The 27,891-nt window shown below is 46.1% G+C and overlaps 1 protein-coding gene across 1 annotated transcript in view; it reads left to right on the top strand.

The window, feature by feature from the left end:
* The window catches only part of CMTM7 (CKLF like MARVEL transmembrane domain containing 7), a 60,740-nt gene extending 41,772 nt beyond the window's left edge, over positions 1 to 18,968 (top strand). Inside the window, exons 2-5 of the mRNA XM_046640254.1 lie at positions 7,431 to 7,604; positions 13,471 to 13,569; positions 16,723 to 16,804; positions 18,378 to 18,968. Of these exons, the coding sequence (XP_046496210.1) occupies positions 7,431 to 7,604; positions 13,471 to 13,569; positions 16,723 to 16,804; positions 18,378 to 18,391 (369 nt within the window). The 3' untranslated portion in view covers positions 18,392 to 18,968. The remainder of the gene's footprint in view (positions 1 to 7,430; positions 7,605 to 13,470; positions 13,570 to 16,722; positions 16,805 to 18,377) is intronic.
* Positions 18,969 to 27,891: the final 8,923 nt, after the last annotated feature.

The raw sequence follows: 27,891 nt of genomic DNA, 5'->3' as shown, positions 1-27,891 counted from the left end.
GGCAGGTGTGAGAGGCAGAGGATGCTGTTTTTGTGTCCTTGAAGTTGCCAGTCATTACAGAGAGCAGGAAATTGAATCAGATACTAAAAGAGAAACAAGCTAGAGAAACAATTACTTCAAACAAAAATTTGTGATTTCAGTTTGATTCAAGATAAGCACCAAACCACCAAGTTTGCTACATACTAAATTTCAATGGTACTTGTCATCCTTTGGATACAATGACATTTTGGACAAGTTGAGCTTTCTATCCCTGTCTTCCTAAATGTGATCTGATGACCTCTGCCAGTGGAGAGCAGTGGTGACGTGGATGACATGAGAGTCGCACAGGTTGTCCTTCCAGGCTACGTCTGCTGTGGAAAATTGGTTAGGGACAAGTGGAGCATGGCCGGCCTGAATAACAAGCAGAGAATGTTCCATCACAATCTAAGAATCTGGAAACCCTTCTTACATCGCTCTCACACCCTGACGCTCTGCCTCCAGAGCCTGAATTGCCAGACCTCCTGGGGCAGTTAATGAGGGCACTTGGCCAACTTTGAAAGGTGTTTGGAGGATAAACTCAAGTCATTCATCTTTTCTACATGCCAGGCATTGTTGTACTAGGTCCCTAACTGATGTTCAGTGACAAAGCATGATCCTCAAAGCACTTGAGGCCAATAAGGGAGGGAGACGTGCTTTTTTAATGTAATAGAGTGTCGTGGAGCTGTCACAGAGGGTGGCGGGATGACCCCAGAACCATTCATTCACCCAGCGTTGAGCTGAGTACCTAGTGTGTGCAGGGCACTCTGCTGGAAGCAGAGAGATACAAGTGAAACCAATAAGGTCCCTATAGTAGTTAGGGGAAGGGTAGTAAACAAGTTAACCAAAAAGTAGCTAGAGACCAAATCGCAAAGGCTCCAGGAGAGAGAATCCCGGGGACCTCCTGAGGGACTGGTGTCAGGAACTCGGGGAGCCCAGTGCTCAGAGACACAGAGGTAGCTGAGACCAGAACCTGCATCCCCTTTGGGCCTCCTTAAAGGATGTGTACCTCATTCAAGAGTATGGGAAACTGTTGAAGGGTTTTAAGGAGTTTTAACGTTTTAGTGATTGTTCTGTGGACAGTGGATTGGAAATGAGCAGATTAAAGCTTGTGTTAAAGACAGCATTTCAAACCAGTGAGAAAAGCATGTGCTATTCAATAAATAATGTTTATACAATCAATTAACTATTTAGATAAAATTAGAACCCTACTGTGTGCCCTCACTCATGCCATCTACAGAAAAAAATCCCAAGTGCTTAAAGAGGTGAAAATTTATATATATACACATGTATATAGACAATTCTTTTGTGGCCGGCCCCGTGGCCGAGTGGTTAGGTTCGTGTGCTCTGCTTTGGCGGCCCAGGGTTTCACCAGTTCGAATCCTAGGCACAGACATGGCACTACTCATCAGGCCATGCTGAGGCAGCGTCCCACATGCCACAACTAGAAGCACCCACAACTAAAAATACACAACCATGTACCAGGGTTCTTTGGGGAGAAAAACGAAAAAAATTAAATCTTAAAAAATAAATAAACATTTCTTTTTAATGCAGAATACTATTTTATAATCTTCGAGTGGAGAATAAGGTACAAAACCGAGAAGCTATAAAAAATGATGCATAGCGGGCCGGCCCCGTGGCCGAGTGGTTAAGTTCACGCACTCTGCTTTGATGTCCCAGGGTTTCGCCGGTTCGAATCCTGGGTGCGGACATGGCACCACCCATCAGGCCATGTTGAGGTGGTGTCCCACGTGCCACAACTAGAAGGACCCACAACTAAAATATACAACTATGTACTGGGGGGATTTGGGGAGAAAAAGCAGAAGAAAAAAGATTGGCCACAGTTGTTAGCTCAGGTGCCAATCTTAAAAAAAAAATGATGCATAGGTTTGACTGCATAAAAAATTTAAGCTCTGGTAAAACAAAAGACTAAAAATAAAGGCAAATGAGAGATTGAGAGAATATATTTTCAATATCTATAACAGACAACAGGTTAATATTCAGAATATAAAGAGTTCCTCGAATCCATAATAAAAATACAAACAATGGAAAAATAGGCCAAGAACGGGAACCTGCAATAATTAATAAATAAGTGAGAAGATATTCGACCCACTAGTAATCATGGAAATGAAGATCAAGTAACAAGCTATCACTTCCATTCTCTTTCAATACAGAAAATAATCTGTGTTGGCAGATTCCCTGTGCAGGGGAACTCCTGTCTTTTCTGGATAGCATTTTGGCAGCAAACATCAAAGTCTTAAATGTGGGGGCTGGCCCCATGGCCGAGTGGTTAAGTTCACGCGCTCCGCTGCAGGTGGCCCAGTGTATCGTTGGTTCGAATCCTGGGCGCGGACATGGCACTGCTCATCAAACCACGCTGAGGCAGCGTCCCACATGCCACAACTAGAAGGACCCACAACGAAGAATATACAACTATGTACCGGGGGGGCTTTGGAGAGAAAAAGGAAAAAATAAAATCTTTAAAAAAAAAATCTTAAATGTGAATATGCTTTTGCCCAGAATTTCACTTCTATGAATCTTTTAGAAATGTTCAGACATACACAAAGAAATATGTTCAAGAATATTCTTTGCAGGATTTTTTGTATTAGTAGAAAGCTGGAGATGTGACAAATGTTGATCAGTAAAAGGCTGTTTAAGGTAGTGGTTCTCAACCAGACACATTTTTGCCCTCCAGAGGACCTTTGGGAATGTCTGTCACAACTGGGGAGGTGCTACTGGTGTCCAGTGGGTAGAGCCCAGGATGCTGCTGAACACCCTATAGGACAGCCTCCCACCAAAGAATTATTCAGCCCCAAATGTCAGTAGTGCCGGAGTTGAGAAACCCTGGGTCAAATAAAGCCACAGCGAATTAAAAGAAAAAGGTAGATATATGTGCCATTAAAGATCTCCAAGATGCGTCACACAAAAATGCCTTTTTACAACTTAATATGTGATCTTTGTAATACAAGAAAACAAAATAAGTAAATTTTAAAAACAACTAAATAATCACTTCACCTCCCCAAAGGTTACCAGCTTCTGCTTTTTTTTTTTCTTTTTTGAAGGAAGATTAGCCCTGAGCTAACTACTGCCAATCCTTCTCTTTTTTTGCTGAGGAAGACTGGCCCTGAGCTAACATCCATGCTTATCTTCCTCTACTTTATACGTGGGACGCCTGCCACAGCATGGCTTTTGCCAAGCCCGTACCATGTCCACACCCGGGATCCAAACCGGTGAACCCCGGGCCGCTGAGAAGCGAAACGTGCGAACTCAACCACTGCGCCACCGGGCTGTCCCAGGTTACCAGCTTCTTATGTGTCCTTCCAGAAATATTCTAGCACAACAAGCATAGGATCTGGTTTTTAATACACTGCAGGTGACTTTGCACACAGTTAGTTTCAAAACACCAGTGCATTAGCCCGCTGTTTGAGGCCTGGACCTGAGAACACCTGACATAATGTTTTCTAGATTATTCTGCCTCCCTTGTGTTTTCTTTGGCTTTTTATTTTTGGATACAAAGCAAAACTGTGTGCTGTGGGATGGGAGGCTGGGAAGGAGCCTGTAGCAAAAGGCTGATGATGGTGAGTGAGACGAGGACCCAGAGGAAGTGAGCCACATGAGGGTTCTCCCGCACACAAGGGCTGTTCAGGGTGATGGCTGGTGCAGGCTTTAACAGGGAGGCAGGCGTGAATTTCCCTACACCCCAGGGCAGAATTCAGCCCAAGTTGGGAATCTTTCAACCTTCCTTCCTGCCCGCTGCCAGGCAGTCATTTATGGACCTGCTGGGCTCTACGAATGCGGTTGCCAATCACTGAATCATCATCTACATCTCTGACTTTTTGACTAAGCCTGGCTTTCATCTTCTGGGCTTTTCCAGAAAAGCCTCTTAGAGTTGGGTATGAGACCTTTTGATGTTGGCTTTCATCAGTACCTCCTGTCCTCCTGCCTGTCTCTCTCACTGAAACATTATTCCAAGGTTGGAATAAAAACCCCTGTGAGAGGGTGGGATTGGGTGACCTGCCAGCATCCAGCCCGCAGTTCTCAAAACCAAAGGTGTCTGGTGCCATCTTCAGCCAGACACAGGCATGGGCAGTGGACCAGACTTGGCAGGGGTGTGGGAGTGTCAGGCCTGCTGTGAGAATGTCCCTGGCAGAGACTGCAGGCAGCAGGCGACAGGGCCCCCTGAGACCACCATTGGCCTCTGCTGCCCGGCTCAGAAGAAGGCACCTCCTGGAAACTGCCTCTTGAGTCTTCTCCAGAAATTTCCATCTTAGACTTCAAAATTCTGTTTCTTCCTTGAGAGACACCCACCCGGGCTGAGAACCTGGGTAAGCTGTCTAGGGTCAGCTGTGGAGTTAAGACCAGACTGTTTTCGTTTGAAGTTCTCAGGGGACAGTCATTTCTCTCAAGTAATGTCAGCTTGCTTCGTCTCCTGTGAAATTGAAACCTGCTGCTGCTTTCACAAAAATCGTCTCTTCTTTCTAGTAAGAATGCTGATAGAATGGAGTCAGAAAGGACACAGTTTGGGGGAGAGGGGGCTGGTTTCTAATCTGAGGTAATTCCAGTGACTCTAGACAGGGCCACAGCTGGTCTGTGAGACCCTCTCGTGGAGCTGAGGGTTCTTGCCACATTACTTTTATGTCCCTGGACATTGATGTTAGATAAATATCTATAAATATTTTCAAGTTTCATGACAGTTCAGTATAAAAGAACAAACCTGCAGGAGAGGAGCTAGAAAGCACCCTGAGAAACAAGTTAGCCCTTTGGATGGTATCACATTTAAGTTACTGTAAACAGAACCACGTCAGTGTTCTGGAAGCCTCCTGGCCTTCTTCACTGAACTCCTATGCGTCATCTCTGAACTTCACTGGGTTTGTTGACTTGCTTTTCTAACTGGGGGTAAGAAGAGGTCCTGAGAGGGCCAGGTGGGGGTGGCCCTGGAGAGAACCAGCACCACAGGGCCTTTCCTCCACCACTGTCTTGTCCTTTCTTCTGCTTCACCTGTCTGGCTGCCCCCTGAGTGCTGATCTAAATGATCAGGGGTCTCCAGCATTTGCAGAGGTTACCTACTGGCCTTAGAAGAGTTCCTGAAAAGTTTGGTGTCAATCAAATCTTTTTTTTTTTTCTTAGAGTACTAATTAAGATGCTGACCATTTAAAGCAGGAGTGAATGGATTATTAGGCAAAAAGGAAGCTTTTAGTAACATGCATAAGTACACACCATCTGCTGTCTGAATGAGATTTTCCAAAATTGAGCTTTCTTAAAGAAGAGCACATGGTAGGCGGCCATAGGCCGAGTGGACAGAATTAGGGAAGTCCGATTTCGGAAGGCAAGTTTCCCAGAGAGGTTCGAGCTGCTTCGTGGTAGAGCAGTGCTGTACTTCCTGCCGCACGGTACTCAGCCCCAGGAGCTCAGAGGGGAAGACCTGCTCGAGCCCCATGTGTTCACTGGGAAACTCCCACCTCACGGTGTCACCATGAGAAAGAACTGACTCTGTCACACATGAAGGATTGTAAAAATTATTCTAATCTTTGCTTGAAATTAGGTGCAAAATTGCTTCTCCACCTAGAAATCACACTGCATAATTCTGACTTATCTGCATTTTAGGGCAGGCCTCGAGTAAAAATGCCCCAACATGTGTGGGGGTCAGTGCAAGGCTGGGGGAGACCCGTAGACCTCCCAGAGAGGTGCGGCCTCGCAGTGGGGGCTGATGAGGCAGCAAAGCCCTGGCGATCGTGCACACTCCTGCATGAGGCGCAGGCTCCCCTCGGAGCTTTAAAACAACCCCAAAGCGTGAATCATTATATTACCATGGCTGGCTGGCTTAAGAGGAACCGAAAAAATGAAAATACTCACTTTGCTCATTAGCAAAGAGAAATATGCAAATGTTGAGGGTCCCTTTGTGTCAGAACCACACTCTTCTGTTTTGATCTGTTAAGCAGAGCCCTCTGCATGCCCTCTTCAAGCCGAAAGTTCTTTTCTGCCTGTTGTACCTATGACTGAGGACCTGGATACAGTGCTGCAAATGAGGGGCTTTAGAAAATAGAGCCTTTTTAGCATTACCCACTTTCACCAGCATTAGATCGATTTTGTGATTTAATTCTCATTGTGGATTCACATTTTCTACAGCAGGGTGTCTCCACAGAAGCACAATACTTTGGGCCACATTTGAGACCAGATAGTTCTTTGTTGTGGGGGCTGTCCTGTGCATTGTGGTGTGTGGCAGCACCCCTGGACTCTACCCACTAAATGCCAGTAGCACTCCCCGTAGTTGTCACAACCAAAAATGTATCCACACATTGCCAAATGTCCCATAGGATGCAAATCACACACAGACACCCCGTTTGAGAATCACTGTTCTATCAGAAAGAAGCAGTATAAAATAGTCTTTGTCCTAAATTGGTTGTCCTTTTAAAACAGACCCTAAGATTTTACAGGCTTTTAACACCTGTGTGTAATTAGTTTATTTATCATGTGGAGTGAACCAGATTTTATTCTCTTTGAATGGCCTTCACAAAACTCAGTCTTCTCTCCCCTCTTCCAGTCTGTTCTCCCATAGTATTCGTATGTTGCTAATAATTTACCTGACCTGTTAATTCATTAACATGCCATTAATTGATTAATTCTGCACTTGCATTCAGTCATTTCTGCAGCAATATACTTACCCAGCTCTCGCCACATGCCCAGTGGTGAGCAAGCGCCGCCTCATAACCAAGATTCCCACCCGTCTGATAACACATCCACCTTGCTCAGCTCGTTTATGGTTTTTGGAAGGCAAAATGCATCTGACGTGGGGGAACATGGTCCCTGGAGTCAGAGAGACTTGAGTACAAAGCCCACCACTGCTGCTTATAAGCTGGGTAGCCTTGGACTAGTTATTGAACCTGTATGCCTCGGTTTCCCCATCTGAACATGGGGGTGAGTCTGTCTACGTGGCAGAGTTCTATGAGATCGTGCACATCAGGCATCAGTAAATGGTAACCTGTTGTCTGCCAACTGATAGGTTGTAATGTATGAACTGCCATCTTTGTGGGTCAAAACCAGTCAAATGCTAGCAACTTCTACAGTTCAACCTAATATATAAACCCGAGGTCCTGTATCGTGCTGACTCTGTCTTTGCTCTGTGGTGGTCCAGCAAATAAACGGAGTGGTTCTGCTTGCTTATTTCCCCACAGTCCTGCCCTCTCTCTGAGGAGACATCCTGTCGGCACAACCTAACAGTTCAGAGAGGGCAGCATTCACACCAGCCTGTATTTTTAAAGCTTGTACTATGGGGAGTTGCATGCACTCTTCGAACCTTGCAGCCAATTTGTGAGGAAATAACCTGAACCGTAACTGTTCCTCAGTTTTCTGTTGTTGTCCCCTGGGTGCCGGCCTCGGGCAGGCCTCTCTCTGATGTCTCTGTATTTGTGTCTCAGGTCACTCTGCTGATTGCCTTCATCTGTGTGAGGAGCTCTCCGTGGACCAGCTACAGTGCCTACAGCTACTTTGAAGTGGTCACCATTTGCAACTTGATAATGATCCTTGCCTTCTACCTGGTCCACCTCTTCCGCCTCTACCGCGTGCTCACCTGTATCAGCTGGCCCCTGTCGGTAAGGGAGTGGCATGGCCCTGGCCTCGCACATGCAAGTCGGGATGGCAGCTGGGGCACTGAGACCCAGTGGAGTCCTTCTGTCTGCTCAGCCCACTTCTTTCATCCTCCTTTGCTGCTTCTGCCCTGAATTTCCCTGTTTGGTGGACCTCTCTGCCTGATGTCCCCCTGGTTTCTAAAACTCACCTTCCAGCTACAAGAAGGCTGTGCCTCTCGCTTCAATCTTCATTTTCTGAAGTGACCGAAAATGGTCACTGTGTGTATAAGTTGGGAGGAAGAACATGGAAGGAAGAAGCTAACAAAGGTGATGGGAATTTATACTCTTGTGAGTATTGAATGATAAGATTTATCAGCTAAAATAAACTAGCAGAGTCTGACGAAAGATTTCAGAAGTTGCCAGGGTTTTTTCTTCCCACTGTGTTATTTTTTAAAACGGCTTTATTAATGTATAGTTGACATACCATACAATTACCCTTTTAAAGTATACAATTCAGTGGATTTTAGTATATTCCCAGAGTTGTACAACCGTCACCACAGTCAATTTTAGAACATTTTCATCACCTCAAAAAGAAACCCCATACACTTTAGCTGCCACCTCCTACCCCTCATCCCTCCAGCCCTGAGCAACCACTAATCTCCTTTCTGTGTCTATACTTTTCCCACTCTGGACACTTCATGTAAATGGAATCATATATATGGTCTTCTGTGACTGGCTTCTTTCACTGAGCAGAGTGTTTTCATGGTTTATCTATGTTGTAGCATGTATTAGTACCTCATTTCTTTTAATAGTCAAGTAATACTCCATTGAAAGGCTATACCAATGGATAAACCAGTTTTGTTTATTTATTCATCCTTGATGGACATTTGGGTTGTTGCCACCTTTGGCTGTTATGAATAATGCTGCTGTGAACATTCATGTACAAGTTTTTTATGTGGAAATGTTTTCATTTCACTTGAGAATATACTTAAGAGTGGAATTATTAGGTCACATGGTTTAACTGAGGAACTGTGTTTAAGTGAGGAACTGCCAGACTGTTTTCCAAAGCAGCTGCACCATTTTACATTCCCACCAGCAGTGTATGAGGGTTCCAGTTTTTCCACATTCTTGCCAACACTTGTTATTTTCTGTTTCTGATATTAGTCATTCTAGTGAGCGTAAAGTGGTATCTCCTAGTTCTGATTTGCATTTCTCTGATGCCTAATGATGTCAGTCATCTTTTCCTGTGCTTTTTGGCCATTTATATATTTTCTCTGGAGAAATGTCTATTCAGATCTTTTGCCCATTTTTGATTAGCCTGTCTTTTTATCATTGAGTAGTAAGAATTCTTTGTATATTCTAGTTAAAAGTCCCTTATCAGATATATGATTTGCAGATATTTTCTCCCATTCTGTTGGTTGTTTTTCACTTTCTTGATAGTGTCCATTAAAGCACGAGTTTTGAATTTTGATGAAATCTAATTTGTCTATTTTTCTTTTGTTGCTCATGTTTTTGGTATAATATCTAAAAAGCCATTGCCAAATCCAGGATCATGAAGTTTACCTCTGTGTTTTCTTCTAAGAGTGTCATAGTTTTAGGTCTTACATTTAGGTGTTTGATCTATTTTGAGTTAATTTTTGCATACAGTATAAGGTAAGGATTCAGCTTTATTCTTTAGCATGTGAATATCCACTTGGCTCAGCACCGTCTGCTGGGAAGATTGTTCTTTCCCCGTTGAATTGTCTTGGCACTCTTGTGGAAAATTAGTTGACCATAAACACATGGATTTATTTCTGGACTCTAAATTCTGTTGCATTGATCTTACCACACACTCTTGATTACTGTAGATTTGTAGTAAGTTTTGATATTGTGAAGTATGAGTCTTCCCATTTGTTCTTCTTTTTCAGGATTGTTTTGGATTTTTACAATTCCGTGTGAATTCTGGAATCGGCTTTTCAGTTTCTACAAGGAAGTCAGCTGGGGTTCTGATAGGAATTGCACTGAATCTGTAGATCAATTTGGAGATTATTTCCATCTTAACAATACTCTGTCTTGTGATACATGAACATGGGAGGTTTTCTCATTTATTTAGGTCTTTAATTTCTTTCAACAATGTTTTGTAGCTTTGAGAGTGTAAGTTTTGCACTTGTTTTGTTAAATTTTTTCCTAAGTATCTTTTTCTTTTTGATGCTATTTCAAGTGTAATTATTTTCTTAATTTCTTTTTTGGATTGTTCCTTGCAAATGGATAGAAGTAGAATTGGTTTTTGTATGTTGATTTTGTGTCCTCAACCTTGTTGAACTCATTTATTAGGTCTAACAGATTGTTAATGGATTCCATAGGATTTTCTACATACACGATCATTCCGTCTGTGAATAGAAATAGTTTGCATTCTTTTCCAATCTGGATGGCTGTTAATTCATTTTCTTGCTTTATTGTAAGAAATTAGTTGAACGTTGAATTGAAGTGGCAAAAGCAAACGCCGTTATCTTGTTCCGGATCTTAGGAGGACAGCGTTCCATCTCTCATCATTAAATGTGATAGTAGCTGTGGGTTTTTTGTAGATGCCATTTATCAGATTGAAGAAGTTACCTTCTAGTCCTACTTTGTTGAGTGTTTTTATCATGAAAGGGTGTTAGATTTTGTCAAATGTTTTTTCTTTGTCTATTGAGATAATCATGTGGGTTTTCCCCCCAGTATTCTATTAATAGAGCATATTACGTTGATTTTCATATGGAACCAACTTTGCATTCCTGGAATAAATTCTCATTGGTCATGGTGTATAATTCAGTTTATATGTTGCTGGATTTGTTTTGCTAGTATTTTGCTGAAGATTTTTGCATTTGTGTTCATAAGAGAGATTATTGGTCTAAAGTCTTCTTGCTATGTCTTTGTCTGGTTTTGTTATCAGGGTAATATTGACCTCAGAATAATTTTGGAAATGTTCCCTGCTCTTCTGTTCTTTAGAATAGTTTGTAAAGAACTGGTGTTAATTCTTCTTTAAATGTCTGGTAGAATTCTGCAGTGAAGCCATCTGGGCCTGGGCTTTTCTTTTGTCATTTTTTAATTATTAATTCAAACTCTTCTTGTTATAGATCTATTCAGATTGTTTATTTCTGCTTGAGTCATTTCAGGTAGTATGTCTTTCTAAGAATATGTCCATTTCATCTAAATTATCGAATTTATTGACATATAATTGTTCATAGTATTCTTTTAAAATCCTTTTTATTTCTGTAAGATCAGTAGTGATGTCCTCTCTTTCATTTCTGATTCTGATCATTTGAATCATTTCTCTTTTGTTTCTCAATCAGTCTAGCTAAAGGTTTGTCTGTTTTGTTGATCTTTTCAAAGAACTAACTGTTGATTTCATTGATTTTCTCTATTGTTTTTCTGTTGTCTGTGTCATTAATTTCTGCTCCACTCTCTATTTCCTTCTTTCTTCTTGCTTTAGGTTTAATTTGCTCTTTTTTTCCAGTGTCTTAAGGTAAAATTTAGGTTATTAATTTGAAACTTTTCTTCTTTTTTAATATAGGCATTTACAGCTAGAAATTTCTCTCTGAGCGCTGCTTTAGTTGCATCCCATAATTTGGGTATATTGTGTCTTCATGTCATTCATCTCCAAGTATTTCCTAACTTCCCTTGTGATTTCTTCTTTGACCCATTAGTTAGTTAGGAATGTGTTGTTTAATTTCTACATATTTGTGAGTTTCCCAGATTTTTTCTGCTATTCATTTCTAATTTCATTTCGTTTTAGTTGGAGAACATACTTCATATTATTTCACTCCTTTTACATTTGTTGAGGTTTCTTTTATGGTTTAGCATGTGGTCTGTCCTGAAGAATGTCTTGTGTGCGTTTGAGAATAAGTATATCCTACTGTTGTGCGGTAGCGTGTTTTGTAGATGTCTATTAGGTCTAGTTGTTTTATAATATTGTTTGAGTCTTCTGTTTCCTTGTTGGTCTTCTCCCTAATTGTTTTATGCATTATTGAAAGTGGGGTATTGAACTGTTACTCAACTATTATTTTTGAATTATCTATTTCTCCCTTCCTTTCTTTGAGTTTTTGCTTCATTTATTTTGTTGCTCTGTTATTAGGTGCATACATGTTTATATTTGTTTATCTTCTGGATGGATTGATTGACATTTTCTTCATTGTGACGTGTCCCTCCTTATCTCTAGTAACAGTTTTTGTTTTAAAATCAATTTTGTCTCGTGCTAGTATAGCCACTCTAGGTTTCTTTGAGTTGCTATCTGAATGGCGCATCTTTTCTACCTTTCTGCTTTCAATCTCTTTTTGTCTTTGAATATAAAATCTGTCTCCCGTAGACAGCATATAGCTGAATCTTTTTCTATCCAGTCTGACAACCTCTGCTTCTTGGTTGGATTGTTTTAAGCATTCACATGTAACGTTATTCCCACTGTGTTATTTTGAGAGAAATTTCTTTTGTGTTCCTAAGTTATAAAGCCCCCTTCCAAGTTATGGCACCTTCCTGCTGCTTTTGAGAGCAGGCTCCTTTGGGCTTCCCTGATGCTGGTAACGAACAAGCAAAGGAGAGAATAAAAGCTGGGGGACAAGAACGAGGGTGGGCTGACAGGGGAGTGAACGTTGGAAGGACAAGCTCAGCCTCACATTTTTGGCTGAGGACTATTTAGGTGCCTTCCATTTGGGACTCTCTAAAGGCAGTTTTCCTATCCCGTGTCATACTCCTCTTTCTTTGTGTGAGAATCTTGGAGGTAGGGAACTTCCAGTTACTAATCTTTAGTCAAAATCTCTGTGGTCTACCTTGTGATATTCCTTTCTGGTCACTAAGGGAGAAATCAGGTTCTTTGATTTTGCACAGCTTTGAGAGGAGTTACAGCTTAAAAGTGGAATGCTTTTCCAAAATTTAATGGCTGCCTGCCCTAATGGGCAGAACTCCATGAAGGAATAATTTCTCACTTCTCTCTGGAGACAACTGAAAATGGATATACTGTGGATTCAGAGTGAGTACTGTCTATCCACGGCTCTAAGCCCCAGTTCTCCTCTGACCTGGTGTTTAATGGGGAGGAGGAAGAATGAGATGGAAACATTACCATGCTGCTGAATGACAGAGGTCCAGCCTCATCCTGGGCCTGCAAAGATACCATTTTAATCATGGAGAGTGAATGGGGTGGAAATGGCTGGCCCCATGCACCAAAGGGAGGAGCAGAGGCTGAGTCAGTCCTGCCAGGAGACTCATCAGCAGTGCTTGGCCTGAGAGCATGCTTCTGGAGAGAAAAGAGGGAAGCCAAAATGAGGACAAAACCACGAGGACTTAGGAGAGAGAAAGCCAGCTCCCACCACACACCCACAAGCACTTCACAGAAGGGCCGCTCACCTCCCTGTTTGAGGGGGCCAAGCACCTCTCAGGTCCACACCTAATGCTGTTCACAGAATGGGCAGACACTCCAGGCAGCCACCAAAGCCAGCACATTGTCAGCCCAGAACTTTCTCTGAAGCAGAAGCGGAAGGCACACATCTCTTTAAGGGGCTTTGCTTCTCAGAGCTGGAGCTTTATTTAAACTCTCCAGCCTGGGAATTGCAAGAAGCTCGTTTGCTTTTTAGTAGCTCTAGCTGGAGGTCAGGGTGCTGTCTACAAATCGATCCCAGGAGTGAAGCAGTGCTTAGTGGATCTGTGTTCTCCTTGTCCCCTTTTCCTGTCTGCCCAGCATCTTTGCTCTCTTGCTTGGCCTCATCCTGGCCAGCCTTCCACCCTGGTTGCCTGTGAGCTGTGCTGCTCCTGTGGGGGTGTTACAGGGAGAAGAGGAAGGGTCACTCCCTCCCCTTCTGTTTATCTCCTCTGATGCCTGGTTGCCTCTAAGAGCCAGGAGTGGACCTCCCTACCCACTGCTTTGCTTTGTTTTTGCCCCCAGGAACTTCTGCACTATTTAATCGGTACCCTGCTCCTCCTCATCGCCTCCATCGTGGCAGCCTCCAAGAGTTACAACCAGAGCGGACTGGTAGCCGGAGCGGTGAGGATGTTCTCGGGGAGCCTTCAGGAAGGAATTCATGCCTCGAATGCTCATGTTCTTCCTGACAGGGGCAGCGAAGGGATTGTGTTCTGGGGCCTTTCTTTCACAGAATCAGTACCCACCTCCATCCAGCCAGCAGCAGTCTCCAGAGAGCCTTAAAGCTGGGCCCAGAGTGGAGGGTCTCAGAAGGTGGATCATCAGGGCTGTCGGCAAACTCACATGGCCCCAGCGGCCCAGCCCCCTCCCTCTTAGAGCCACTCCTTAAATCAGGGGGCAAGTAGGTTTTAATTCACATGCCCATTCTGGTCCTTTGCCCGTGGCTGCCTCAGCCCCTTGCAGGGACAGATTCTGAGGCCTCTCGGGCCCAGGGGAACAGTACTGTGATCAGTTAGTGATATCTGCCATGAGTCCTAGCTTTGCCCTTCCTGATTTTTAACAGTATGCGGGCCAGGAAATAACCCTCCTCTACCTTTCAAAGGTGAAAATTGATCCATCTGATAGGCTGAGTAGAAGTAGCATGGAAATGTACAAAAATGCAGTGCTGTGGGAGCTATGTATAGTTATCACCCATATATACACGTACATCCACGTGTATATACGTTATTTTTAAAAGACTTGCAGATTCCCGTCGTCTGAGCTCTGGTTTAGTTGCTCACAGTTTGGTGCCTATGCTGATTTGCTTCCCGGACGAACAGGCAAGCTTTTTAAAATGAGTTTTAAGAAAAGCTGTCTGTGTGACACTCACTCTTTCATTTACACACGTTACCAAAATTCTCCAGACTTTTGGCCGAGGTGAGTTCGTGCCTGGAATTCCACTGAGGGGCGGAGTCTGCTCTCCAAAGGTCGGCGTGGGGCAGACAGTCTGTGCAGAGGGGCAGCCAAATCTAAACACTCGTGCCCCTTAGGTGCCTCCTGTCCCACACCCACCCCCCATGCAGTCTCCCAGGAGAGGGGTGGCTGCCACCTACAGGTTACCACCTGCCCAGTACAAGCAGGTGGATGAGGCACAGAGGAAATTCCTGCTCGCTGTGTTTCAGAACCACGTGGGGAGATCCCCACTGAGTTTTATGATTCAGGTTGCACGTAACGGTCTTAGCCCTAGAATCCCAATAAACTCTATTTATCATACACGGTTTTTGTGCCCAGGACCAAGCCTGGGCCATCGGGGAGCCAGAAGAAATAAAAAGATAGGGTCCTTGCTTATGAGAAGGTGGTATCTAGTAGGAGTTAAGGCCAAGGCACACAGAACAATTAGCAAACAAGGCATTGTCGTCCAGAGTAGCATTATGCAGCGAGATAATAAACTGTTCAATTATGCAGTGCAGTCAGTTGGAGACCAGGATGGCATATAATGTGCTAATTGTGCAGAACAGACAATGCGAGGCCGGGACAGCTCTAATAGGCTAATTATGTGGTGCAGACAATTGGTACAAAAGGAGCCAAGGAAACGGACCTGGGGGAAGGGGAGGTGGATGTGAGCTGGTGGGGCAGCCACTTATGTAAACCAGCAGCCAGGCTTGAAAAGAAAACTAAACCTGGAAAATCCTGCCCTTTGGCTGCTCCCGGCCATGCCCACTGGCCATCAGCTGGGGTCAGCCTGCGCTGGTGGCAGCAGAGCGCCCCGGAGGCCTTGGCAGGTCTGAGAAGACCCGGGCAGCAGCAGAGCGCCCGCCGACTCTGGAGCCACGTCCCCTGGGCTCAGACCCCACGTCTGGCCCTTGCTGGCTCTGTGGCCCTGGCCAAAATAGTTGACCTCCTGCCCCTCCGTTTCTTCAGCTGTAAAATGAGGGGGGAGGGTAGCACCAGCCCCCACCTGGCAGAGTTGCGAGGGTGACAGGAATCAGAGCACCCAAAGGACTCAACACTGGTGGGTACATAGTAAGTGCCCAATAAATCTTAGCTGCTGCACCTGCCAGTGTCGTTCACAAGTAAGAAAAATGGCTGCAGGCTTTGAAGTTCCAGACAGAGACCCCAGAGTACAGTCATGCACCACACAACGCTTCAGTCCACAGCAGACCACACATACGATGGTGGTCCCCTGAGTGTAGCCTAGCTGTATAGTAGGCGAGAGCATGTAGGGTTATGTGAGTACACTCTCTGATATTCACACGACGACGAAATCCCCCGACGACACATTTCTCAGAACACGTCCCCCTCGTGGGACCGTGCCCACACACAGGGTGACATTTCCTTTGTGCCTGCTTCTTGCTCAGCCACTCGATGAGCCTCCCATGGGGCCCCCTTCCTCTCTGGGCGCCCTGTTCCTCGTCTACAAATGAGGAGGTTCCCCGGGGCTAGGTCTGCACACTGGAGCTCTGGCAAACCCTCAGAAAGGAAGGGAGCTCACCTGAACTTATTTCCGTCTAATGTTATTTAAGTATGTACAAACATAAGACCAGACATGAAGGCCTCAGCTTCTGGCTCTTACACAGCTGTAAAGCCAGACAGGAGAGAAAGCCATTATTACGAATGAAATGCAGACAATGCCACACCACACCAATAAAATCCACTTGAACGTTAAAAATCTGAACATTTTTAAAACCCAAATTAAAATTTACAATTCCTCTTTTTTCTTTCTTTCTTTCTTTCTTTTTTTTTTTTTTTGAGGAAGATTGGCCCTGAGCTAACACTGTGCCCATCTTCCTCTACTTTATATGTGGGATGCCTGCCACAGCATGGCTTGATGAGCAGTACGTAGGTCTGCACCTGGGATCTGAACCAGCAAGCCCCGGGCCGCCAAAACAGAGCACGGGAACTTAACCGCTGTGCCACCAGGCTGGCCTCCTGCCTTTTTCTTTTTTATTAGTCCAGGATAATTAAAGCACATGGCTGGGCCCCAGCTCCATTGTAAACATAAACCTGAATGTGGGCACTGAAGTTGCCTAGAGTGAAATGAGGTGAGGGGTGGACACCCAGAGGCTTGGCTGCTAGGCCTGACCTGGGCCCCAGCAGGGGGGTTCCCGGGGGAGTGCCGGTGAATGGGCCACATCTTGCATCTGAGCAAGGATGAAGTGTTTGGGTCAGATGATTCCCCAAGCTTCCTCCAAGCTACAGTTGATACAGGGAACGGGCACAGAGATGAGAAGCAGAAAGGACTGCCCGAGTGATTGGCCCTTAGCCTGGGACCTTCCTTTCCCCTCTCTCCTTGTGTAGATCTTCGGTTTCATAGCCAGCTTCCTCTGCTTGGCGAGCATATGGCTGTCCTACAAGATCTCGTGTGTGACCCAGTCAACAGGTGAGTTCTGGTGGTCTGAACACAGACCATCTCTGAAAGTTCCCTCTGCTCAGGAGCAGGAGGACGGCCTGTTCCCGAGTTCAGCAATCGGGAATGACCGGCTACAGAGGAGGCCATGAGAGCGCAGGGCCCAGGAGGAGAGGCGAACCCAAGAACCCCTGCTCTCGTCCTCTCCACCGCGCCCAGGGACACCCTGACATTTCAGTCTCTGGTGGCAAAGCATTGTCTTTAAATAAATTTCCTAATGACAAAAATAAAATGTAGAGCATTTATAAAATAAGAAAAAAAATTTTTAAGTAAAAGTCATTTATCATCACACTACCCGGAAATAGCAGCTGCTGGCTGGCTGACCTTCCAGCATTTGCTCCCTCGGAATATAGATATAGATTATAGATATAGATACAGACGTGACTTTTCTTAAAGGGATCAGACTGTGTTATGTTGTAATCTCTGTTTCTCCTACTTAACCACCTCCCAGACATTTTCCCCACGTCACTGAGTGTTCTTCTCCATTATTCTTAGTGGCTTCAAGGTGTCGCACTGACTCCATTGCATGTCTGTGCCATAGTTTACTTGTCTCCTGTTTGGGGACATTGCATTTTTTCTTTTAGTTCGTTGCTACTAGACAGTGCTGTAATGAACATCCTTATAAGTGTATCCCTATACATAGACCTAATATTTTTTATCTTTAGGATAAATTCCTGGAAGTAGAATTGCTGAAAGCTTCAACCAGCTGTTTAGATTAATCCACTTCTGTCTTTGATCCAGCACTTCCTCTCTTTGTTCTTTTTCTTCCTTTTTGAAAAACACATTAACAATACCAAAGCATGTACAGTATGTTGTCCGAGTTGCCAAAAGGTGGTCACAGCAGAGCTTTAATGTCCTTCTAGTAGTCACTGGCAAAATGGTCCCAGGATGCTAAGTGAATGGAGCCAGTCACAAAAGACCACATGTTGGAGGGTTCCATTTATATGAAACATCCAGACTAGACAAATCCGTGGAGAAGGAAAGTAGATTAGTGGTTGCCGAGGGCGGGGAGAGGTGGGATGCAGGAGTCACTGCTGATGGGTGTAGGATTTCTTTTTGAGTCAATGAAAATGTTCGAAAATTGTGGCAATGGTTGTACGATTATATGAATATACTGAAAACCACTGAATTATACAATTTAAATGGGTGAATTGTATGGTATGTGAATTTTATCTCAGTATAGCTGTTTAAGAAAAAAAAGTGATGAAAAAGTAGAGAATGTAAAAAAAAGTTAATAATGTCTAAAGGTGATAAATCTATAAATATTGGTATAAAGATATTACTTAAAATTTTGGAAGAATCGCCAAAAGAAACAGTTAAATGAGGTCAGGCCCCCTCTGAGGGGTAAGCCTGGGGTGGGGAGGAATGGGCACAGAATGCCCTCTGCACTATTTAATGGTTTTTTTAAATATATTTAAAAAGAATAAAACACTCCCAGCGAAAGGTGGTGCTGGGTGGCGGAAGGAAGTGCAGGGGCAGAACTTGGGTCACCTTCTGGTGTGGCTTCTGGGTGGGCTCTGCCTCACTTTGCCATTTCCTTCCCAAGATGTAACCGCCTGAGGACACGGGAGGCTCGGCAGAGCGAGCGGCCCCGCAGAAGGGGGCTCAGGGGCCGGTGACCCCAGGAAGGACTTCTGAACCTGTGTTCCTGCGCCAAAGTCCTGCTCAGGCCCGTGGGCCTTCATCTTCCTCCCAAGCTCGGGAGCTGGTCCGAGCCTCTTTCTCCAGCCTTCCTTGGAGAACATTCCTCCCCATCTGGCAAAGAAAAGCAGCCTCCGGGGGAATCTGGTCTCCCTCGTGCTTTTAGAACTGCCTCAGGGACTGACGACCCCACTTAACACAAGGGCGGGGTTTCAGAACACTCCTGCGTCCGCCTGCTTCTACTTCACATTCCTCGGGGGAAGGAAGCTGTCTGAAGTCCTCTGATAAAAACCAAGCCAACTCCTAATTTATCTAGCTTGGAATTCCCGTCTTGAGATACCCTCTTTCTTCAAGTGCGGCGTGCCTGTAGAAGCTCTCTGTGGTCAGCGTGTCCCTGAGAAGGACGTCTCACATCTCCTTTCCCTGTCTCTGCTTCCGTTACCATTGCGTGTCTGTTTATGTGTTTTTTAATAAAATATTGACTTGGCCAATTGCAGAAGGATTTCTTATTAAACTAGAAGAAGGCTGTAAAACCAGGAGGGAAGTGAAGGGGCCTGCCAGGCTCGTGGGGAAGCACTCAGTGCTACCTGGGGGCCCGCCGGGCTCGTGTGCCCCACTGGAGGTGAGAAGAGCAAAGGATGCAGAAGATACTGGCCTCTCAAGATTTGCGTCTTTTCGAAGTAAAAATTATATTAAGGGTGGAAGCCAGTGGTGTTCACACAGGATATACGGCAGGACTCAAAAGCAATACAGGCAGCCTCGAAAAGGAAGGACATTGTGACACTGGCCACAACACGGATGAACTGTAAGGACATCAGGTGAAGTGAGATAAGCCAGACACAAAAGGACACACACTGTATGATTCCACTTACATGAGGAACTCGAGCAGTCTGGATTCAGAGAGACAGAAGGTAGAACGGCGTTGCCAGGGGTAGGGGGGAGGAGAGTGGGGAGTTAGTGCTTAATGGATATCGTTTCCATTTGGGAAGATGAGTAAGTTCCCGAGATGGATGGTGGTGATGGTTGCACAAGAGCTACTTGGAGAATGGGGGAAGACAGAGACCCAGTTAGACCCAACACAAAGCTGGCACCACAGCCCAACAGAGACCAAAGCCATATTCTAACAGCTAAAGCATTATGGGTCATGAAGGATACAAACTGTGGGATGTATTTATCTTCTCCAAACCAGGCCCTCTCTGGGACCGCTCAACCTGGGGGCAGTGCCCATGTGTAACCCAAACTCCATACCCAGCACCCCAGCTCCCAGCACAGGAAGGTGACTCAGGGAGCAGTCAGCCAGGCTGGACCAAGCAAAGAAAGATGTGAGGAGAGGGAAAGTTGGGCGATGAGGGGAGGACAGGTAGTCAGGAGTCTGCCCCGAAGACCAAGAGCCAGCTCTGGCTCATTGTGTCAACCTGAGGCCACAGGCAAGCGTGTTGGCACCTGTGGCTACAAGGGGCACTGGGAGATAAGGCCAAAGCTGGCCTGCCCACATTCCCCACCACAGGCAGCAGCTCCCTGGCCAGTGGAGGCTCCCTCGGCCTGGCCTAGCCCTTGAGCAGGAAGCAATGGAGGGTGGAGGGTGGTACTCTGTCTTGGATGAGCCTCTGCCACAGATGCACCCACAAGAAAGACTGCTTCTGGGAGAGGCTCTTTAAGACGGCTCTGGTGTGGTCCTCTATGGTGGGGTGGTGTGTGGCAATGGAACTGCCCCCATCTCTGAGACCCTGTGAGGAGGCACACCTGCCCAGAATGTAGCAACAGGGATGCAGAGAGGCCCGAGGAGAAAGCTGAGTGGAAGTGAGGTTAGTGTTAGAGCTGGGATTTGAGCCCTTGCCTGTGACCACCCCACCAGGGCCTCTGGGATGGCAGGGCCGGGCCGGAGCCAGTCTCCGCCAAATGGCTTCCCCCACAGGCAGTTGCTCTGATGTCTGCAGACTGGCCCAGAGAAGGAAATAAGCGTGTTCCTGAGGGATGCCCTGGCCTGGCACCTCCCTTGGGCTGCAGCCATGTCAGGATCTCTTCCAGGCACGTTGACCTGCTCAGCCCTCATCCTGGACCCCAGCCAGGACACTACACAGGCCCAAGGTGAGGGAACACAGGGACCTAGAGCTGGCCCATTCCCTGTGCCACCACCTCCCAGGCCTCTTCCCTAGCAGGAAGAGCAAATTCTGTCATGGAAACACAGCAGGTCATTGGGGCCCCTCCTCAGTGACCACCACTTCCCCACTTTGTGGCAGGTTCTGAACTGCGTCCTCTGATCTCGCAGAGGCGCTTCAGGGGCTCACAGATATCTGATTTTATGTACAGAATACACGTTAACATCTTAAAACATACACTCTCCCATCATCAAAGCAAACTCCCCTCGGCCTGCCTCACCTCCAGAGCGGACTCCCTCACTTTGTGCAGCCCTTGGGGAATGCCGGCCTTGCAGCTTCCTCTAGTCGAAGACGGAGATGTCAAGGGTGTGAGGCAAGCCGCTCCAGCCTCCTGGGCGAGCCAGGCTGTGTCCATCCTGCACGACCAAGACGAAGCAGCGGCCCGCATCCAAAGATGCGGCTGCAGCCCCCATCAGCTCCTTCACCAAATTGCGGGCTTTTCTAATGAAGCCCATTATTCTCATGGACTGACTTTCAATGTTTTAAATGTAAATTGATAATTTATACTAATATGATTTCCTGTTTTATATAATGGAGTTTCATGTATGATTTAGACTGAAAAGGGGGATTTCTCTGCCTGAAAAAGAAAAGTTAGGAAATGCCTGAGAGGAAGGGAGCTGCCAGGCTGGCGGCCAGGCACCAGGTGGGTGGAAAGGGCAAGGAGCCCAGGTTGAGGAGGTCACACCCCCACAGGGGCTTCCCGGTGAAGACCACCGTGAGAATACCTGGAGAATATCTTGGAAGGAGATTGAGGCAACTGATGGATTGTGAGAGTTTTATTGTAATTTTCTGTGTTCATAGAAAATTATGCAAATGAATAAAAAAACTCTATATAGAGTTGTGCTGAAAAGGAAACGTTATGGTATCAAGTGTGCCACTTGGCTCAGTTCTGAATAGTGATAACAGCCAGAATAATGGTCACCCTGGAAAAAAAACTCATTCCCTGGGACCGCGGGTGCACGTGAGAGGGCAGCTGGCAAGCGCTGCCAGGTGGGACAGCCGCCCGGTGTTGCCTGATGTCCCAAGTGATGGAGAGAAGCAGAAATCTGAATTTTTAGGCTAAACATTTCCTGATTTTAAATGTTGCCAAATAAGCTTTTTAAAGATACACTTAGGTCAAACAAAACCCATGTAGGGGTTATATGCAGCCCGCGGGCCCTCGGTTTGCGACCCTGCCGGGTACTGCGGTCCTCCGGGAAGGCGGGCGCCGGGCAGCAGGAAGCCCGGGCTGAGGCCAGGAGCGCCGAGCCTTCGCGGGGCCGGCAGCTGCTTCCTCCCGAAACGCCGGGGCGGTGCCGGGGCGGGGGCCTTCCCCGGGGCGTCCCCGGGGTGTCCTGCCAGCAGCCGGCCTGCTCGTGCGCTGGCGCTCCTCCCAGCGGGGCGCACCTTTCCTTTGGCAAAAACAAACCCCGCGGCGCAGCTGGCGGCCCGAACCCGGCGCGCCCTCGCCGAGCCGCGCCCGCCCTCTGGTGGCAGGCGGGGAGCACTGCCGCCCTCGGGCCCTGGCGGGGGGCGAGGCCACTGGGAAGCCAAGTTCTTCGGAATCCAGGGTTCAGATTAGAAGCACCAACCTCTAGTGTATGTGGACCTCGGGTGCACAGTTTAATCATAATCCTCGGTTCACAACACTCTCACACTCTGATCATCGGTCCACGACAATAACCTACATTTAACTGCAACTACGGCTTCCCCAGTTCATCAGCTCTCCCCATTTCTCCCCTCCCAGCATAACCTCCTGAATCTCCCACTCAGCACATCTTTGCTTTTCTTATTAGGTAGTTCTATTGTAGCTCTATATATTGCCTAAAAGGTGCATATAATTATGGTAGTTGTTTATGATTAAATGAAAAGGATACCACGCTGAATGTGATCTTTTGGGACTTTATTAACTTACCGTTACATCGCTGAGGCAGACCCCTCCCCGCTTTGTGTAACACTTTGCATCCTCTTGGCTTCGCGCTCTCTTGATCCAGCCACCACTGCAGTGCCAGGCCTGCAGGGGCCATGACCAGTTTCATCCCAATATAACCAGACAGCTGTGCTTCAGGCTCCCATCGACACCTCTTGACTGTCACACTGGATCTTTCCTATGGACGCTGCCATTGGACCCTCTCAGCACCCACACATGTGCCAGCTGCAGGTACAGGAGAGTTCCTGCCCTTGGGGTAATACTGGCCAACGGAACACAGGAACCATGGCTACATTTGTCCTCCTCTCCCGGGACAGACTGTCTGAGGCAGGTTTTATACAACTTTTCCAACGATAGCCCCGTGACCGAGCACACAGTCACACAGTGGTGGCCAAGCCAATAATGCATCCTTGTTTTGGCTCTGGTTCCTTCCCAGCTTCACTCCTGAAGCAGATGGTTCAGTTGGCTATGTGGGACCAAGTCGAAACTCTGAGGTAGCAGCACTAATAGCCTTACTCAGGGGTGGCCTTGGAAGACAGCAGTGAAGGGAAATACCCTCAACGATCAAAGCTCTGGGCAGCACATGTGGTCATCCACTTTGGTGGAAGTGACCCAAGAAAAAAAAATATACAGCCTCAGGAGAGAGGGGAATGGCCAGAAGCCTGGAAGGAGAAAGACCTGTAGGCCTCAAGGGGTGGGTGGGGCAGAAAGCCACTAAAATTCTCAAATGAGAAAGTCATTTGAACAAAAGGAGGATTTCCTACAAAATAAAAATCCTGAGTAATGAGGCCACTGAATGCCAGGAAAAAACCCTGCACAGATGGATATATTTTATGACCAAAAGCCAGGGGGCTGGCAGGATTACAGGGAGGACAGAGCGAGACCAGCTGGGGGCTGTGAGGGTGCACAGAACGGCAGGTACAAAAACCTGGAGGGGACTTCACAGGTCCTGTGGAGCAAAGGCCTAAGTCTGAGCTGATACCACTCAGACTGACAAATTACAGCAGTGGGACAAACAGAGACAAGCGTTAGGTACAGGATTGGGTCTTCAGATTCACCCCCACCCAGATGGAAGCCCCAAATATTCCTAAACTTACTACATACTGGCTCTGTGATTTTGTGGTTTCGTGGGTTGTTTAGTTTTTGGTTTGGACTGTGTCTGCTGCTCTTTTGCAAGAACCTGCAACTGATACATCCCTTGTGACCCCTGTTGGTGGCTAATGTAAGGGTCAGCCAGATGCAGAGCCAAGGATGGCGTTTACCCACAACTGAAACAATGCCTCTTCCTAGGAGAAGAAAAAGTACTGGGTCTTCTCACCCAAGGTCTTGTACAGTCAGCAGTGCTATGCCAAGCTTCCTTTAAGTTGAACACCGCTGTTAGGCCAATGGAAGGTGGGAGCTTTAAGTGGATTGTGGAAGCTAAAGAAGAACGTGCCCACCTTCGTTTTCATAGTAGCTGCCATCATCAAAGTGAATGAATGAGCTATGTTCCTCCCATTGTACCTGGCTTATGGTTTGCAGCCTAGGGTGTTACTAACACTTTCTTTTTTAGATCCCTTGGGGGGTGGGGGGAATCAGTTTGCCTTCACACACCTGTCGGCATACAGTCCACCTTTATCGCCCTGAATTCTCCCGTGAGAGAGCATCAGAGAGTTGGACAGACCTGGTATGCTGTGAACTGTTGGTGGATATCCCGGCATTTCCATAATGGCTCCACAGAGCAAACTGCTTTTGCTGCCTTACGTGCCACCCAAGCACAGCTGAGAAAAGACAGATGGGCCCTGAACGAGGACAAAAACAAATGCCCTGCCTTCTAAGTGAGCATCTTGGGAGCTGTGTCACAGCTCAAAGAGATAGATAGTTCACAATCAATCAAGGATAAACTTTGTAGTAGCCACCAACTACAAAAAAAAGGGGGCCCACACTGTAACTGGCTGCTTTGCATATTGGCTATTGGAGACAGTACATCCTAAACCTGGGCATGTTCCTACAGCCTCCACCCCGAGTCATCAGACACACGGCCACATTTGAGTGAGGGCTCCAACAAAAAATCATCTTGGAAGCAGTTCAGGTGGCTGTAAAAGATGCCCGACCCTGGAGCCTTGTCTCCTTCAACCTCAAGAAACTACAGGAGTCCGTGACTGATGGCACAGTTGATGGAGGCCTTTGGCAATGAAAACTCCTCTGGTTCTTCTGGGCCTCTGAGCTTTTGAATTCGAGGACTTCCTCCTGCTGCTGAGAGGCAACTGCCAGCCTTACTAAGGTCTGATTGAAACAGTCTCTAACTTGTCATTCTCATCCTGCAATTCTGAACTAAATCCCATAGGTGGGACAAGCTCCAGAAAGTCCAATCAGGAAAAGAACATGGATCTTCCAATTAAGGGCCAAACTCAGCCCCTTAGCCTTTAACCAACTTCACAAACAGGTGGTTGCCCACCCGTTAGATAGAAGCAGTGTCTTCCCTAATGAATTGCTGGTGTAATGTTCTCAACTACAAAATAGGCCCCCGACAAGAATCACTGATGAAAGAGCTCACCCACCTCCACGATGAGTGGGGCCTCTGCAATGCTACAGCCATCCAGGCATGGTAAACGGCTGACGGCCCACAACACAGGACACCCCATGCAATAGGCTCTAGCCACAGAGTGCAACACCCCAAGATTTACTGAACAATATCCATACACAGGCTCATGGGCTGTCACTAATGGCCGTATGGTGAGGTCTTTGGGCCAACCAGGACTGGACTAGTAAAAGCATTCTATATATTGGGTGTACCTCCCACGGAAACATATAACTCCTTAATTACAGGCTCAATATTTATGTTATATATATATGGTTATATGAAGTAACCACATCTAGAAAAAAGCATGTTAGACAAACGTGTGGAAAAAGCCAACACACATATGTGGCCATCATCTCTACTACAGGCCAATGGATGGTGCTCAAATCCACAATGATAGGGAACCACCATAAACGACTGAGACGCCCAGTGAGAAATTATGGAAGCCAATCTCAACTGCAAGGCCTGTATTATTTGCCAACTATACTAGACTCTTCAATGATGACTTCTACACGGCCAGCTGGTCTGTCTTCATCTATTTACAAGTTGCAGAAAGTGATAATCCCCCTTCTTACCTGCGCTCCTAGGCACTCAGGAGCTTTTGCATATGCGTTGACCTCAACGGATGAACGGATGGACTGTTTATTTTGTTCAGATCTATATGGGGAGACAAACGGGCACTTTGTCCCAGGTATTCTATGCCCACCCTCCTCTGCCCACTGTCTACTTATGATAAGAAAGTGGCAAATCCTGGGTCCAGAAAGGACAATCTGGCTCATCTCTGAGGGGACGACGGATCTCAACTGGTCAGGCATGAACATGTCTGACCCCGGGAAGTACATGGAGGCCATGGGGAAGTAACTCTCTCTATTCCTATTACAAATATAGACAAACAGTCCCAATATAATTCCAGTACTCTTCTAGTTCTCATGATGTTGAATATGTCACCCCACCTAACCCAGCTGCAAGGCCCCAAGGGCCAGGGGTGGATTAAGACAAATCTGGATGGCCCTGGAGGTTCATTTCCTCCCTCATTTTGGTAGCTTACTGGAGAGATGACTCAAAAAGGTCTGAGTTAGCACAAAACAAAAATATGCTGATTCTAGCCTTTGAGCTCGAGTCCCCTTTTCTCATAAGGCCGCTCCTCCACAGAGAGCTTCCGTTCTTACACAGTTGCGTAATTACTCAGTTGTCCCCTCCACCTTCCCCACGTACACGTGGAGCATTCGGAGGCAGGGTCCCTCTCTGCATGCAGTCCATTTATGTCCAGCATAAATTACAGGATAATGAAAGCTTAAGGAGCTGCACACACTCAACTTCTGTTTGCCCCCAGTAAGTCTTTATATTTGCACCATCCACAAAAATAAAAGTAGAATCAAGTGCTAAATATAAAATGCAAATCATTAAACATTTTAGAAAGTGGAGGAAAACATCTCTGACCTTAAAGTAACCAGAGAAGCAAGGTTAAAACATAAATCACAGACTGTGAGAAAATATTTCCAACGCATATTACTAACAAAGGATAATATCTGTTAACATGTCAAGAATTCTCAAATGAAGAAAAAACTCAATATGAAAAAATGGCAAAGAATATAAACAACTCACAGGTGTACGGAAGCCTAAAAGGTCACCAAACAAAAAGATGATCAGGCTCACCAGTACTACGGGGGACGCAAAAGAAGAGAAGACACCAGGCAGTCCCAGCCCCGTAAAAATGTGAAGTTGAACTAACATCAAGAGCAAGACGAGAGTGGGGAAACGGCCCTCTCATCCACTGCTGCTGGGAAGGTAAACAGGTTCTGCCCCCTCCAAGACCCATTTGGAAATATTCAGTCATGTTGAAATGTACATTCCCTCTGACCCGACAGTTTTATTTCTAAGTACACACCCAACATACAAACTCTCACACATGTGCACGAGATGTTCAAGTATGTTTGTTCACTGTGACACTGGTTGAAATCATCAGAAACCACATAAATTTTCTATCAACAGGGGAGTGAGAAGTACACTGTGGTATACCCATACAATGGAATACCACGTAGCACTTCAAGTGAATGAACTAGAATTACATGGATCAGATAAATTTCAAAATTCTATTGAGTGAAAAAAGCAAGCTATGAAAGGATACAAATAGCACAAACACCAGGTTATACATTGTTTATGGGTACACCTGTATATATAATACAAACAAGAAAAACAGACAGGAAAGACACCAAATTCAAGATAGTGTTTACCTTTGGAAAAGGAAAGAGAATAAAACTAGAGAGGATGGTACTTCAAAAGCATAACTTAATTTTTTTAGACAAGGCTCCTTAAAGCAAATACGGCAAAAGGTTATGATCTACTAAAGCTGGGTGGGTGTCTACAACAGGTGTTAGCCTCTGTGTTTCCAATGCCTGACATTTTTCAAAATTAAGAATAAAACTGGGGGCTGGCCCCATGGCCGAGTGGTTAAGTTCGTGCGCTCCACTGCAGGCGGCCCAATGTTTCGTTGGTTCAAATCCTGGGCACAGATGTGGCACTGCTCATCAGACCACGCTGAGGCGGCGTCCCACATGCCACAACTAGAAGGACCCAGAACTAAGAATATACAACTGGGTACCGGGGGGCTCTGGGGAGAAAAAGGAAACAATAAAATAAACTAAAAATAAAATATTAAAAAAAAAAAAGAATAAAATTGGGGGCCAGCCCAGTAGCACCATGGTTAAGTGTACCCGTTCCGCTTCAGCGGCCCGGGGTTCACCCATTCGGATCCTGGGTGTGGACATGGCATGGCTTTGGCTTGGCAAGC

The sequence above is a fragment of the Equus quagga genome, chromosome 1, assembly GCF_021613505.1.
Source record: "Equus quagga isolate Etosha38 chromosome 1, UCLA_HA_Equagga_1.0, whole genome shotgun sequence".
In the NCBI taxonomy this organism is placed as follows: Eukaryota; Metazoa; Chordata; class Mammalia; order Perissodactyla; family Equidae; genus Equus; species Equus quagga.
The sequence above is the reverse complement of the archived record's forward strand: the minus strand, read 5'-3'. Positions and strand labels throughout refer to the sequence as shown.